The 12,854-nt window shown below is 36.6% G+C and overlaps 1 protein-coding gene across 4 annotated transcripts in view; it reads right to left on the bottom strand.

Annotated features, from left to right (window-relative positions):
- The window catches only part of EPHA5 (EPH receptor A5), a 330,003-nt gene that overhangs the window by 71,419 nt on the left and 245,730 nt on the right, over nt 1-12,854 (bottom strand). For 2 of the 4 annotated variants that reach the window (XM_029235142.1, XM_029235144.1), the window contains one exon: nt 7,404-7,509. In XM_029235142.1, the coding sequence (XP_029090975.1) occupies nt 7,404-7,509 (106 nt within the window). The remainder of the gene's footprint in view (nt 1-7,403; nt 7,510-12,854) is intronic. The other 2 variants (XM_029235145.1, XM_029235143.1) reach the window with 1 other exon arrangement.

The raw sequence follows: 12,854 nt of genomic DNA, 5'->3' as shown, positions 1-12,854 counted from the left end.
CAGCCTTTTGTTCCACTACCTTCTGCCATTTTTCAGGCAACTTCATAATTCCATCTTCCCAAAACTTTTTATCTTTTTGAGCAAAGAACTGTTCCAGGTGCCTTTTAGAGTCTTCCAGGGAATTAAATTTTTTTCTATTAAGAGAATTTTGTAAAGACTGAAATAAGTGGAAATTGGAAGGTGCAATGTCTGGTGAATATGGCAGATGAATCAGAACTTCCCAGCCAAGCTGTAACAGTTTTTGCCTGGTCATCAAGGAAATATGTGGTCTTGCCTTATCCTGATGGAAGATTATGCATTTTCTGTTGACTAATTCTGGACACTTTTCGTCGAGTTCCACTTTCAGTTGGTCTAATTGGGAGCAGTACTTGTTGGAATTAATTGTTTGGTTTTCTGGAAGGAGCTCATAATAGAAGACTCCCTTCCAATGTCATCATATACACAACATCACCTTCTTTGGATGAAGACCGGCCTTGGTCTCTGGTGTGGTTGGTGGTGGTTCATTTCACTTGCTCCATGATCTCATCCCTCCATTCCACGCTGCTGTACAGTATCCACTTTTCATCGCCTGTCACTATTTGTTTTAAAAACAGAATGTTTTCATTACATTTCAGTAGAGAATCGCATGTGGAAATATGGTCAAGAAGGTCTTTTTCGCTTAACCTATGTGGAACACAAACATCAAAGCAATTCATATAACCAAGATGGTGCAAATGATTTTCAATGCTTGACTTGGATAGTTTGAGTATATTGGCTATCTCCCTCATGGTATAACATTGATTGTTCCCAATGACTGTTTAGATGTGATCACTATTAACTTTAACTTGTCTACTCGACTGTGGAGCATCGTCCAGTGAGAAATCTCCAGAACAAAACTTTGCAAACCACTTTTGACACATTCGATCAGTCACAGCACCTTCTCCATACACTGCACAAATCGTTTTGTGCATTTCAGTTGCGTTTTTACCTTTCTTGAAGTAATAAAGCATAATATGCCAAAAATGTTGCTTTTTTCTTCCATCTTCAGTATTAAAATGGCTACACAAAAATTCACCAATTTTGATGTCTTTTTTTTAAATGCATGCTGATCTGACAGCTGTAACATACAATCTAACAAAATTGTTTTGAATGAACTTAAAGACAGCTAAGTGTTACTAGAGCCATCTTATGGGGAAAAAAACAAACGAAACTTTTGGCCCACCGAATATATTATAATATATATAAGATATACATATTATAATGGCAATGAGTATTATAAGAGACAAGCCAGGGTAAGGGATACCTGATGTGCAGAGGAAGGAATAATGGGTCATCATTTTAGTCAGCTCAATTGAGAGAATTAGATTGAGCAAAGAAAGAAGGAGGAAACCATGTTGTTCTCTGGGTCAAAAGAGTTTTAGACAGGATGAAGAGTCGATGCAAAAGCCTTACAGCTGGACTATTTTTACAAGATTCAAGAAACATCAAGAAGATAACTTTTATGAAGTATAAATTGGATATAGAGCTGATACTGAGACATAGCGTTGTAAAATATTACATGTAAAGTCCTTGGAACAGTGCCTAGTAGTAGGTAGTATGTAATTCATGCTAAACAATATTAAACTTATTATCATCAATATTATTATTGTGTTACTTCTGTTAGGCAAAGATGCTTCTCTGATGGTTTTAGAATGCTACATAGCCTTTAAAAATCATTCACTTTGGAAGCTATTATTCTTTGATATCAAATGTGGGCAGAGCTCTGGCATTTGTCTGAATTAAATAATTACATTCAAGATGCCTGTACAATTATTTTATTTGGCTCCAAATGAGCTTGAAGAAAAGTTTCTAAGTCCAGCATATTTTACTATCAAGCTATTGTTTTCCCTAACATAAGAACTGTGGCAGACATTTAATAAGAAGTCAAATATTTCTTGAATTAATGAATCATATCATCATTTTGGTCCAAAGGAAAAAAAGTTATCATGAAGGAAATGATTCCAACTTAAACTCTTTTACTTAACCCCAGCTGTTGTAATTCTGTTTATGAAATTCTGTCCATTTATCAGACTACTAATTTAACTTGGAAACACTTTGAAAAAAGGACATTGCCTTTTTATTTTAAAAGCCTGGGACTTTTCTTGGTGTTTTATGTGCAATAAATGCTCAATATATGTTTGTAATGGATAATTGGGAAGAGTGTGTCATTTACAACATGTTAGACTTTAAGAGACTTGAAAAAAATTACAAAAGGCTAAATTTTAATATTATTTTTAAGTAACAAAAAACCCCAAAAGCAGTGTTTTCATAAATCTATTTTTTCCCCTAAATTTCTGACATGGTCTGAGTAACATAAATTTGTACTTAGCCTCCAAGTACAGTATTAACTGATTTCTGAAGAATTTTTTCCTCAGGAAATGATTTGACATTTCAAATCGATTGAGTTTCAATTGTTTAATGAAAGACAAAGGGAAACAGGATTTAGCATGTCTAACCACAGTATTTGAACATGATCAGAACAAGCAAGGGAAGATTTTTTGCCTAGAAAATAGTTAATCCTTTTTATAGGCATTAAACCATTCCTTAGACTAAATTTATCATATCAGGAACATCACAGAAATAAAGTCACATATTAATAGCCTTAGAATCATATCCAAGACTAAGCATCTTGAAGGATTCCTTCTGCCCCTTCAGGAGCTATAAGTTTTTTTGGGTTTGTTTTCCAATTTTAAAATTGGCAAACAGCTTTACCTTTTTTGTGTTTATATGAAAGATAAGTACACATAAGTGTGGGCATGCATGTGTGTAACATGTGTGTATCTTTAACCTCTCAGTGTACATGTGGAATTAATTGAAATAAAAAAGCAAAGCTCTGAAATTTTCTTAAGATTTAATTAAGTTCATAAGTAATAAAAGAGACAAAGTATTAAAATATATTCTTTTATCCCAGGGTGTCTATATTGAGCAAGTTTCAAAGAAATAGTTTCTGTACACTGAAAGATGTTTTCCTATACAACTAAATCCTGTTAATTTAAGCTTTATATCAGACTAAGAAAGTGTCCAGTAGTCAATTTTCAGAATGAGGTCCCAAGTTTAAGATAGGGACACAGAAAAAAAGTCAATCTAATAGTATCAATGATTGTCTTCAAAGGAAAGAAAAAGAGAAGGTCAAAGTAGAAGACTTTCTCAAACATGTAACTAAAAGAGTGTGGAGATGACATCATTGGTTGAAAGACTGATTAAACAATTTATATCTATAAAATCGTATATATAAGAGACAACCTCACAAAATTAGGTTATAATAAGAAAGTTATCAATGTGCAGTATCATTACTGATGAAAAATTAAAAAACAATTACAAAAAAACAAAAAACAATTACAACATGCTGTGCATATTAGGAGGTTTAATTTATATTCAGCCCACGGTAATTAGCTCATAGTTTGCTGAGAACAAGTCAATTATTTTGTAGTCCCATGAAAACACCATTTACAAGTAATAGAAAAGAAAGTAAAAAGGATAGTCTGAAACCTGCAGAAAATGCTCTACGGAATATTTAGCACCTTTAAACAAGATGGTCACATGATTTCTAAAACTGATAGAATCCTAAGATGTTACAATTCTTTGTCATTTTTTAAATAGAACTTTCTCCCTTCAGGATCGATACTTGTCTATTTTATTTTAACTGTATCTAGGTAAGAAGACTCCAAGAGGTTTCTGCATAATCAATTTTAGCCTAAAAAGATTAGAAAGTCTCTATATTTAATTTATTTTTCATTTTCAATGTATTTTAGAATAAAAAAGTTTATTGCCTTCTTTGAAATAGATTATTCTCATAGTATTCAATGTGTTATATTCCTGATATTTTTCCTTTGGTCTGAATAAAAATTCAAATTGCCAGTGAATATGTATTTTCAATACATAGCTGCTTCTGAGCCCAAATGATGATATAAATTGTCAATGAATATTACATACAGAGGATAGTAATATATTTGCAATATATCAGAATTAAGTTTATATCACCACTGAGTTAAATTATTTGTAATTAAAAGACATTTTACGTAAGAGCAAATATCTGGTTTATAATATATTCAAGAGGTTAAAAGGTGATATAAGAGAGTAAGTTCAAAGTGAGAGTGGAGTCTAAGTGTTGTTATGTTTTTGTGTGTTTATCAATCATATTTTAGCACAGTGAAGAGGGAGAAATATATATAATTCAGTGTCCTTAGAACATTCCTAGAAAAGCCTTTTTTTCAATAATTTGCTATTGTTTAAAGATAACTCCCAAATTTGTGTTAGGCTTTGTCCACATCTCTTCATTTAGTTTTTCTTTTATTTGACAAAACTTTACTTAGTTAATCAGTATACTCTATGTACTAAGAGGTAGGTTCAATTTTCTTAGTCCCAACAAAAATTGCGAAGTTCATTGCCTTGAATGAGATAGGAAAAGCCTTTCTAGAATCATATCATTTAGCTTTTGAATAAGTATGTTTATATAATACAAACATAAAATAACCTGTTTATGAAAAGTAAAATAAAATGGCCAAATATATTTCTTTTTTTTCTTTTGATTGCCAGTTAACTTTATTTATTTATTGGGAATATACATATCAAGTATATAAAATGGAGTTTAACAAGCAATTACAAAGGAAATACTTTGTACAACTACCACCCAAATCAATAACCCCTAAAACCCCAAATATGCACACCCCATTTACAACTTCACCGTCTTTGTCTGTAGGCAGCATCTAGTTGGGTTTTGCCTTTTTATTTAAACTGACAGTCTCTTTTTAATTGGTATATTTAGATTATTCACATTTAATGTGATTATTGATTGGATTAAAATCTACCACTTTGCCAGCTCTTTTCTATTTGGTCCAAACTTTTCTTTGTTTGGCCAAATATATTTCTATCATAAGACAAATGCCCTTGAAATTCAAGAATGTGCATTCAACAAAATGAAGTAAAAGTTTGGTGCAAAGAATTTGCTGGTAAAAAAATTATAAATCTCAAATGGATGTTTAGTAAAGTGTATTTTCCTTTAAATTGCAAATTCCTAGTCTCAGCATCACAGTCTGTGTAATTAAGAAAAAAATTAAAGTGAATAAGCAATGCACAATTTGTAAGGTATTGCTATTTTTAAAAAGTAATATACTTCCGTAAGACAGTAGATCCAAAATTATCTTACCATGTCTTGGGTTTAGTTATGCTGAAAATTAAGCTTTGCCTTTTGGGTATAGATGTCATTTTTATTTAACTGAGAAATATACTAAACATTTCTATGTACTAAAATTTAGTTATTCTTCTATGGTATTTTCAGATAGATACGGAATTCGTGTGTGTGTGTGTGTGTGTGTGTGTGTATGTGTGTGCTAAAGCTATACTCTCCTTCAGCTACCAAATAGGAGGTAGATTGAACCTTCTCTCACTTTGTCTAATGCTGCAGATGTAACGAAGTGAATTGCTTTTAAGCCAATTTTGTATGCATTAGGGAAAAAATGGGGGGGCAGGGGCTGATTCATATATAGGTAAGCGAGAATCCTTAGCTGAATGTCATCAGTAAATTCACATTAACAATACTTAGGTTAAACAGATAAAGTGTGCTAAGTCTACAATAAAATACTTCCTATACTTTATTTGTTCTTTAATAAACCGTCAAACACAAATTTATTGGCCTTTAGACATCTGCTCTTTCCTCCATTTTTATTCAGTGGACTCAACAAATAATATCTTCTTATGATCCCCATGTTCCTAAATATAACTAACTCTTCCGGATTTATTGGAAAGGAAGAGGCCAACCATTTCTCAGAAGTAAATAATGATATTACAAACCAGCTTTGCAAATGTATCATAGTTATCCACCCTTCTGGGGTAGAAAATACACATTATCTCGTGGTAGTTTTCTTAGTAGTTACAATTCACTCAATTCAATTATCTTACTTGATCGAAACCTGAGCAAAGTTTTTATGACAAGACTGGTGGAATTAGCTTATATTCCAGAAAGCAGGGACAATGGTAGAGCATTCTCCCAAAGTGACTTCAGAGGGAACAGATCAGTGGGGCACGAGCTAGCCAGCCTCTGACTGGGGAGGGCTGGCTGTCCTCAACAGAACACAAACTGCTTCCCAGTTTGTGGGAAGAATTTAGAATTTAGCAATTCTAAAAATGTGTCACTGCTATTCTAACATTAAAAGTAAGCAATGATTTCTTAGGAAAACTTTCAACACTCAAATGAACAAGAACTAGAAGAAAGGGAGTTTTCAGAAAAGAGAAAGGATGTTCAAAGGAAGTAACAGTGTTTTATTAAAATAAAGTGTCACTACTGTAATTTAAGGATGTAGTCATAAATCTTTTCAGAATACAATATGCAGTATATTGAAAATGTCTAATTCTATATATTTATGAGTTGAATAGGTGCTGAAGAGTCAAAAGTAAATGAGTAAAACAGTACAAAATCAATATGAATATTGATTTCATGACTTTTTTTGGACCTTATAGTATATTTTTGTGTATTTGTGCAGGTTTAAATATCTTCATGAAGATTTTCATGAGATTTTCTATAATAGTCTAACACCAAAACATTTTCAAATGGACAGCTCTCATTATGGAATATCCCTTCTAACAGTGGCCTGGATGAAAAATGAAAATACATTTGTTGTAGGAATAGAACACACTCATGCTCTTATTTGCTTATTTTTTTAGGAAGGTTTATTATGCTCAGCTCAATGTCAGGAGATACCTTCTACATAAGCTCTTGCTAGGGCTCTACCTCTTTTATTTTTGTTCAAAATGAAAAATGTAGATAGGTAATACATATTAATGTATCTATTGATATAACATTCAATAAAATTCACTTTAAATCAGTATACACTATGATTGATGTATTCAGGTTGAAATCATTCAGAAGCTGAAAATAAATGCAACCATAAAAAAAGGGTGGTTATTTGTCAAAATGCTTGTTTGCAGGTGTGTCTGCTTTGTATCCATTACCCTGTTAGGTAGAACTCTGGCTAACTAGAATTATTAGTTTTATTCTTCTAAAATATCAGACACAGACACAGGCCTTCCCAAACACTAAAATTGAAGCTTTTGAGAGGATACGTCAATACTTTTGAGAGGAAAAATAAAATTCACGTTAAAATAAACTATATCAGAAAAAGATATGGTTATATTAACGACATAATAAATAATAACAAGTTAATACTATTCTTGTGTAGAGAGTATACCTGGAAAAGAGGAATTGTGCACTTAAAAGTTAGCACTAACATGGACAAGGTAAGGCTTGAGAAATACATCCTACATACAGGTTATCTATTGATATATTGCTCACCTCATTTGTTTCAGGATGTGCTTAATAGCCAAATGGTCAGATCAAGGTAAGGAAGAGATCAGCTGCAAAAGTTCAGAAGCACAGCTTCCTGTCTTACCTTCCACTGAGGAGGAAGCCAATAACCACTGCCAACAAAATGACTCCCACTGTCACAGACACAGCAATTATAGGAATCTGGCTTTGATCGCTGGATGCTGCAACTGCTGATAGGAGACAGAGAAAATGTAGCCTGTGGTTACAGGGATTATATGCATTCAAATAAGAACTGCTTAATAGTCAGTAATTAATGCAAGGTTTAAGCAATTCACCCACACTTGGCTGAGATTTCCCCTTATATCTCTTCTCAATGGTGTGTAATTGAAAAGACATCTTTAGGAGAAAATATTTATTCTCCAAATGGAAATTTGAAAGAACCACTAAGTCACTGATTATTTCCTTATCATAAAAAAGAATGTCATTGTTTGTATAGTATTAATTTAGCAATCTTAGGTTTGCAAGACAAAATGGAACTTTGTTTTTGATTTCAAACACCTCCTAAATAGGAGGTGCTAAGTATATGAGATTTGACATTTTTAGAGTTTGCATGTGGCTGTTCTCTAGGAAAAAAAAATGTCTCATTATATTAGATAGGACTTTCTCTTATAGATATAGGTTGAAATGTCCAAAATGATGTGGCTATGACCTCGTATGATATCACTATTTTGAATATAATTTTAAAAACTATAATTTCAAGCAGAATATAATCACTAAATATACTTTATTAGTAGGAACGCTTTTTCAAAAATATCAAGGCATACATTTAGAACTTTGTATCTACAGTAAGATTAGTTTACATGATCTTTTTTAAATATATGAATTTAGATGAAATATTTTATATTTTAATAACACAATTACTATCATAAGAGGAATATGGACATAAGTAGATAGTTGTACCTAAAAAAGCAAGGGACTTTTTCTTTTGTGCTGATAGCTAAGTTGATTAAAATAAGAAACTTATAGAACAAAATAAATTTTATTAATGTTCTCAAGAAACCCTCAATAGGATAACTTAGCATGCTTACTGTTTAATGACATTATCATTTTGATAAATTCAGAGTGGCATGATAACAAATTTTAAGTCACCAAAACTAATAACAAGTATACATCCCATGTTTTGTTTTTCACAGTCTCTTACATGATCTTGGCCCTATCAATAGTTTTGGGACATTTAAATGCTACCCTTCTAGTCTTGTCACCTCATCGATTCTTTTAATGAAAATTGACTGACTCTCTGACAACCTTCTTACACTGATCTACATTTTCAGCCCTTTCAGATCAGTCTTCAAGAGCAACCATCGGCAACTAGTGGTTCATGTATGAGGAAAACTACTACTTACAATAGAAATCTATACTCTTCCCCTCCCTCTTCTTGGATAATAATAGTTGCAATTCAAGGTCCCTTTACCCTGCTTTTTCCTAGCCTCTGATGCTGAGGTCTGTGGTAGAGAATTTATTCCTGGTGAACAGTCTAAATGTAGTAGGGCAAAGCTACCCCACTATCACTAGCAGTAGCCTTCCCCAAGATTTGCTTTATTAATTTCTAAATTCAAATTACTTATTTTCTCAGTCAACTTTCTTTTTGGCTGGTGGCACTGTTGCTAGAGAAAAACATGCAAATTTGGTCCAAATAAGCTCAATGTTATTTCATTTGTGCTCCAAAGCTTTTGATTCTCTCTTTCAATTTCCTTACAAAGTCATCCCCATAATGAGTCTTCCTCATTTTCTCAGTAGACTAACCCATTCTAACTTCCCACATTTTAGAAATGTTAAACTTTATAGATAAAAGAGAGTGATCAAGTCTGAACTCCATGGTTAAATACAACTCTATACCTTTCTTTTGCTTTACATAACTCGCCTGTTAGAATCTTTCTTGTCTCTTCCAAGATAATGATCTTTAAAGATCTGCCTCCAGGGGCTTCCCTGGTGGTGCAGTGGTTGAGAGTCCACCTGCCGATGCAGGGGACACGGGTTCGTGCCCTGGTCTGGGATGATCCCACATGCCGCGGAGCGGCTGGGCCCGTGAGCCATGGCCGCTGAGCATGCGCGGCCGGAGCCTGCGCGGCCGGAGCCTGTGCTCCAAAAAAGATCTCCCGCCAGGAGAGATTATCATTTTCTTACAGACTGCCTTTCTGCTACTTACAAGCCTAAACAGATAATTTCTCTTGGAGAGAACAAATTCTTATACATAACCTTACTGATATTATTAGTTCAAACTGAATTTGAAAACAGATCCAACATTTACTATACATTTGGGTTAAGGCAAATTATTTAACCTTGTAAAGTCTCATTTCATTAATCTCCAGTTAGGGATAATTTCCCTGGATCATTATATTTCTGTTTAGAGATAACACTTAGCATAGTGCTTCAACTATTGCCAGCCTTATTTAAATGAAAGATATTACATATACATATTATCTCCTGTTTTATTTGTCATTCTTTTTCTCTCCTATTTTTCAGCATCTTGACTGAGTCATCTAGAACCAGCCTCATCTTCTGAGAACCAACATTACTAAATTTCCTCTGAAACCTCTCTTCTGCCTTTGAGTTCTATGCGTGATATATTTGCCATATGTAATGAGTACTTCTCCATTTACCTTACCATACACTATAATGAGGTATTTGACCTTGTTGAACACACACTCCGCCTTTTAAACTCTTCTCTTGTTTCTATACATCAGATGAGCTCTTTTCTCTTTTTCCCACTCTGAAGCACTGCTTCGTCAGTTCTATTGGCTCTGAATTCTCTTCCAACATTTTATGTGTGAGCAATTCCTGATGAATGCTGGTTCTTAATCCTTCCCACTTCTTTCCATCTCTCTTTCTCTTTCCACCTTTCTCCCTTTCTACCTCTTTTTCTCCCTACCTCTCATAGATATTTCTTTGCTCATGGCATCAGTTAACTATAAGCTGAAGAGTCCCACATTTATATCTCCAACTATTATTTGTCTTCAGAGGATCATTCTATTAAAAAAAAACAAACTCTATTCCCTTTATTTGGATTTTATTTTCAAATAAAAATAAACATGTTTAAAATCGACCCTTATACCACATCCACCCCTAATGGCATTTAAAAAAAAAAAAAAAGCATGGGCGGGGGGACCTTGAAGATGGCGGAAGAGTAAGACGTGGAGATCGCCTTCCTCCCCACGGATACACCAGAAATACATTTACACGTGGAACAACTCCTACAGAACACCTACTGAAGGCTGGCAGAAGACCTCAGACCTCCCAAAAGGCAAGAAACTCCCCACATACCTGGGTAGGGCAAAAGAAAAAAAGAAAAAACAGAGACAAAAGAATAAGGATGGCACCCGCACCAGTGGGAGGGAGCTGTGAAGGAGGAAAAGTTTCCACACACTAGGAAGCCCCTTCGCGGGCGGAGACTGTGGGAGGCGGAGGGGGGAGCTTCGGCACCGCGGAGGAGTGCACAGCGACGGGTGCCGAGGGCAAAGCGAGGAGATTTCCGCACAGAGGATTAGTGCCGACCGGCACTCACCAGCCCGAGAGGCTTGTCTGCTCACCCGCCGGGGCGGGCGGGGCTGCGAGCTGAGGCTCCGGTTTCGGTTTCGGACGGAGCGCAGGGAGAGGACTGGGGTTGGCGGCTTGAACACAGCCTGAAGGGGTTAGTGCACCACGACTAGCCGGGAGGGAGTCCGGGGAAAAGTCTGCACCTGCCGAAGAGGCAAGAGACTTTTTCTTCCCTCTTTGTTTCCTGGTGCGCGAGGAGAGGGGTTTAAGAGCGCTGCTTAAACGAACTCCAGAGACGGGCGCGAGCCGCGGCTAAAAGCGCGAACCACAGAGACGGGCGCGAGCCGCGGCTAAAAGCGCGAACCCCAGAGACGGGCGGGAGACGCTAAGGCTGCTGCTGCCGCCACCAAGGGGCCTGTGTGCGAGCACAGGTCACTCTCCACACCCCTCTTCCGCGGAGCCTGTGCAGCCCGCCACTGCCAGGTTCCCGGGATCCAGGGACAACTTCCCCGGGAGAACGCACGGCGGGCCTCAGGCTGGAGCAACGTCACACCGGCCTCTGCCGCCGCAGGCCCGCCCCTCACGCAGTGCCCCTCCCTCCCTCCCCCCCTCCACCCCTGGCCTGAGTGAGCCTGAGCCCCCGAATCAGCGGCTCCTTTAACCCCGTCCTGTCTGAGCAAAAAACAGACGCCCTCCAGCGACCTACACGCAGAAGCAGGGCCAAATCCAAAGCTGAGCTCCTGTGAGCTGTGAGAACAAAGAAGAGAAAGGGAAATCTCTCCCAGCAGCCTCAGAAGCAGCGGATTAAAGCTTCACAATCAACTTGATATACCCTGCATCTGTGGAATACCTGAATAGATAAGGAATGATCCCAAATTGATCGCTTTAGGAGCGAGATCTATGATTTATTTCCTTTTCCTCTTTTTGTGAATGTGTACGTGTATGCTTCTGTGTGAGATCTTGTCTGTATAGTCTTGCTTCCACCATTTGTCCTAGGTCTCTATCCGTCCATGGTTTTTTTAAAAAAAAATTTTTTTCTTAATAATTAATTTTAATTGTAATAACTTTATTATACTTTACCTTCGTTCTTTCTTTCCTTCCTTCCTTCCCTCCTTTAGACAACGAATCACCCCAAATTGAGGAGGTGGTCTCTGAGAGCAAGATTTATGATTTTTCCCCCTTTACCTCTTTTTGTGAGGGTGTATGTGTATGCTTCTGTGTAAGATTTTCTCTGTATAGCTTTGCTTCCAACATTTGTCCTAAGGTTCTATCCGTCATTTTTTTTTTCTAAATATTTTTTAATTCAATAACTATATTATACTTTATTTTATTTTTACTATATCTTCTTTCTGTCTTTTTTCCTTCTTTCCCTCCCTCCTTCCTTCCTTCCTCCCTCCCTCCCTCCCTCCTTTCTTTCCTTCTTTGCTTCTTTCTTCCTTCCTTCCTTTCCTCCTTTCCTTCTTTCTTTCCTCATACTTCTACTAATTCTCTCTACATTTTCTCCCTTTTATTCTGAGCCGTGTGGATGAAAGGCTCTTGGTGCTCCAGCCAGGAGTCAGGGCTCTGCCTCTGAGGTAGGAGAGCCAACTTCAGGATACTGGTCAACAAGAGACCTCCCAGCTCCACATAATATTAAACGGCGGAAATCTCCTAGAGACCTCCATCTTAACACAAGCACCCAGCTTCACTCAACGACCAGCAAGCCACAGTGCTGGACAACCTATGCCAAACAACTAGCAAAACAGGAACACAACCCCACCCATTAGCAGAGAGGCTGCCTAAAATCATAATAAGGCCACAGACACCGCAAAACACACCACCAGACGTGAAACTGCCCACTAGAGAGACAAGATCCAGCCTCATCCACCACAACACAGGCACTAGTCCCCTCCACCAGGAAGCCTACACAACCCACTGAAACAACCTTAGCCACTGGAGACAGACATCAAAAACAACGGCAACTACGAACCTGCAGCCGGAAAAAAGGAGACACCAAACACAGTAAGATAAGCAGAATGAGAAGACAGAAAAACACACAGCA

Source organism: Monodon monoceros, unplaced genomic scaffold (assembly GCF_005190385.1).
Source record: "Monodon monoceros isolate NGI ecotype Baffin Bay Population unplaced genomic scaffold, NGI_Narwhal_1 Super_Scaffold_20, whole genome shotgun sequence".
NCBI lineage: Eukaryota > Metazoa > Chordata > Mammalia > Artiodactyla > Monodontidae > Monodon > Monodon monoceros.
This window is presented reverse-complemented; position numbering and strand designations above follow the sequence as displayed.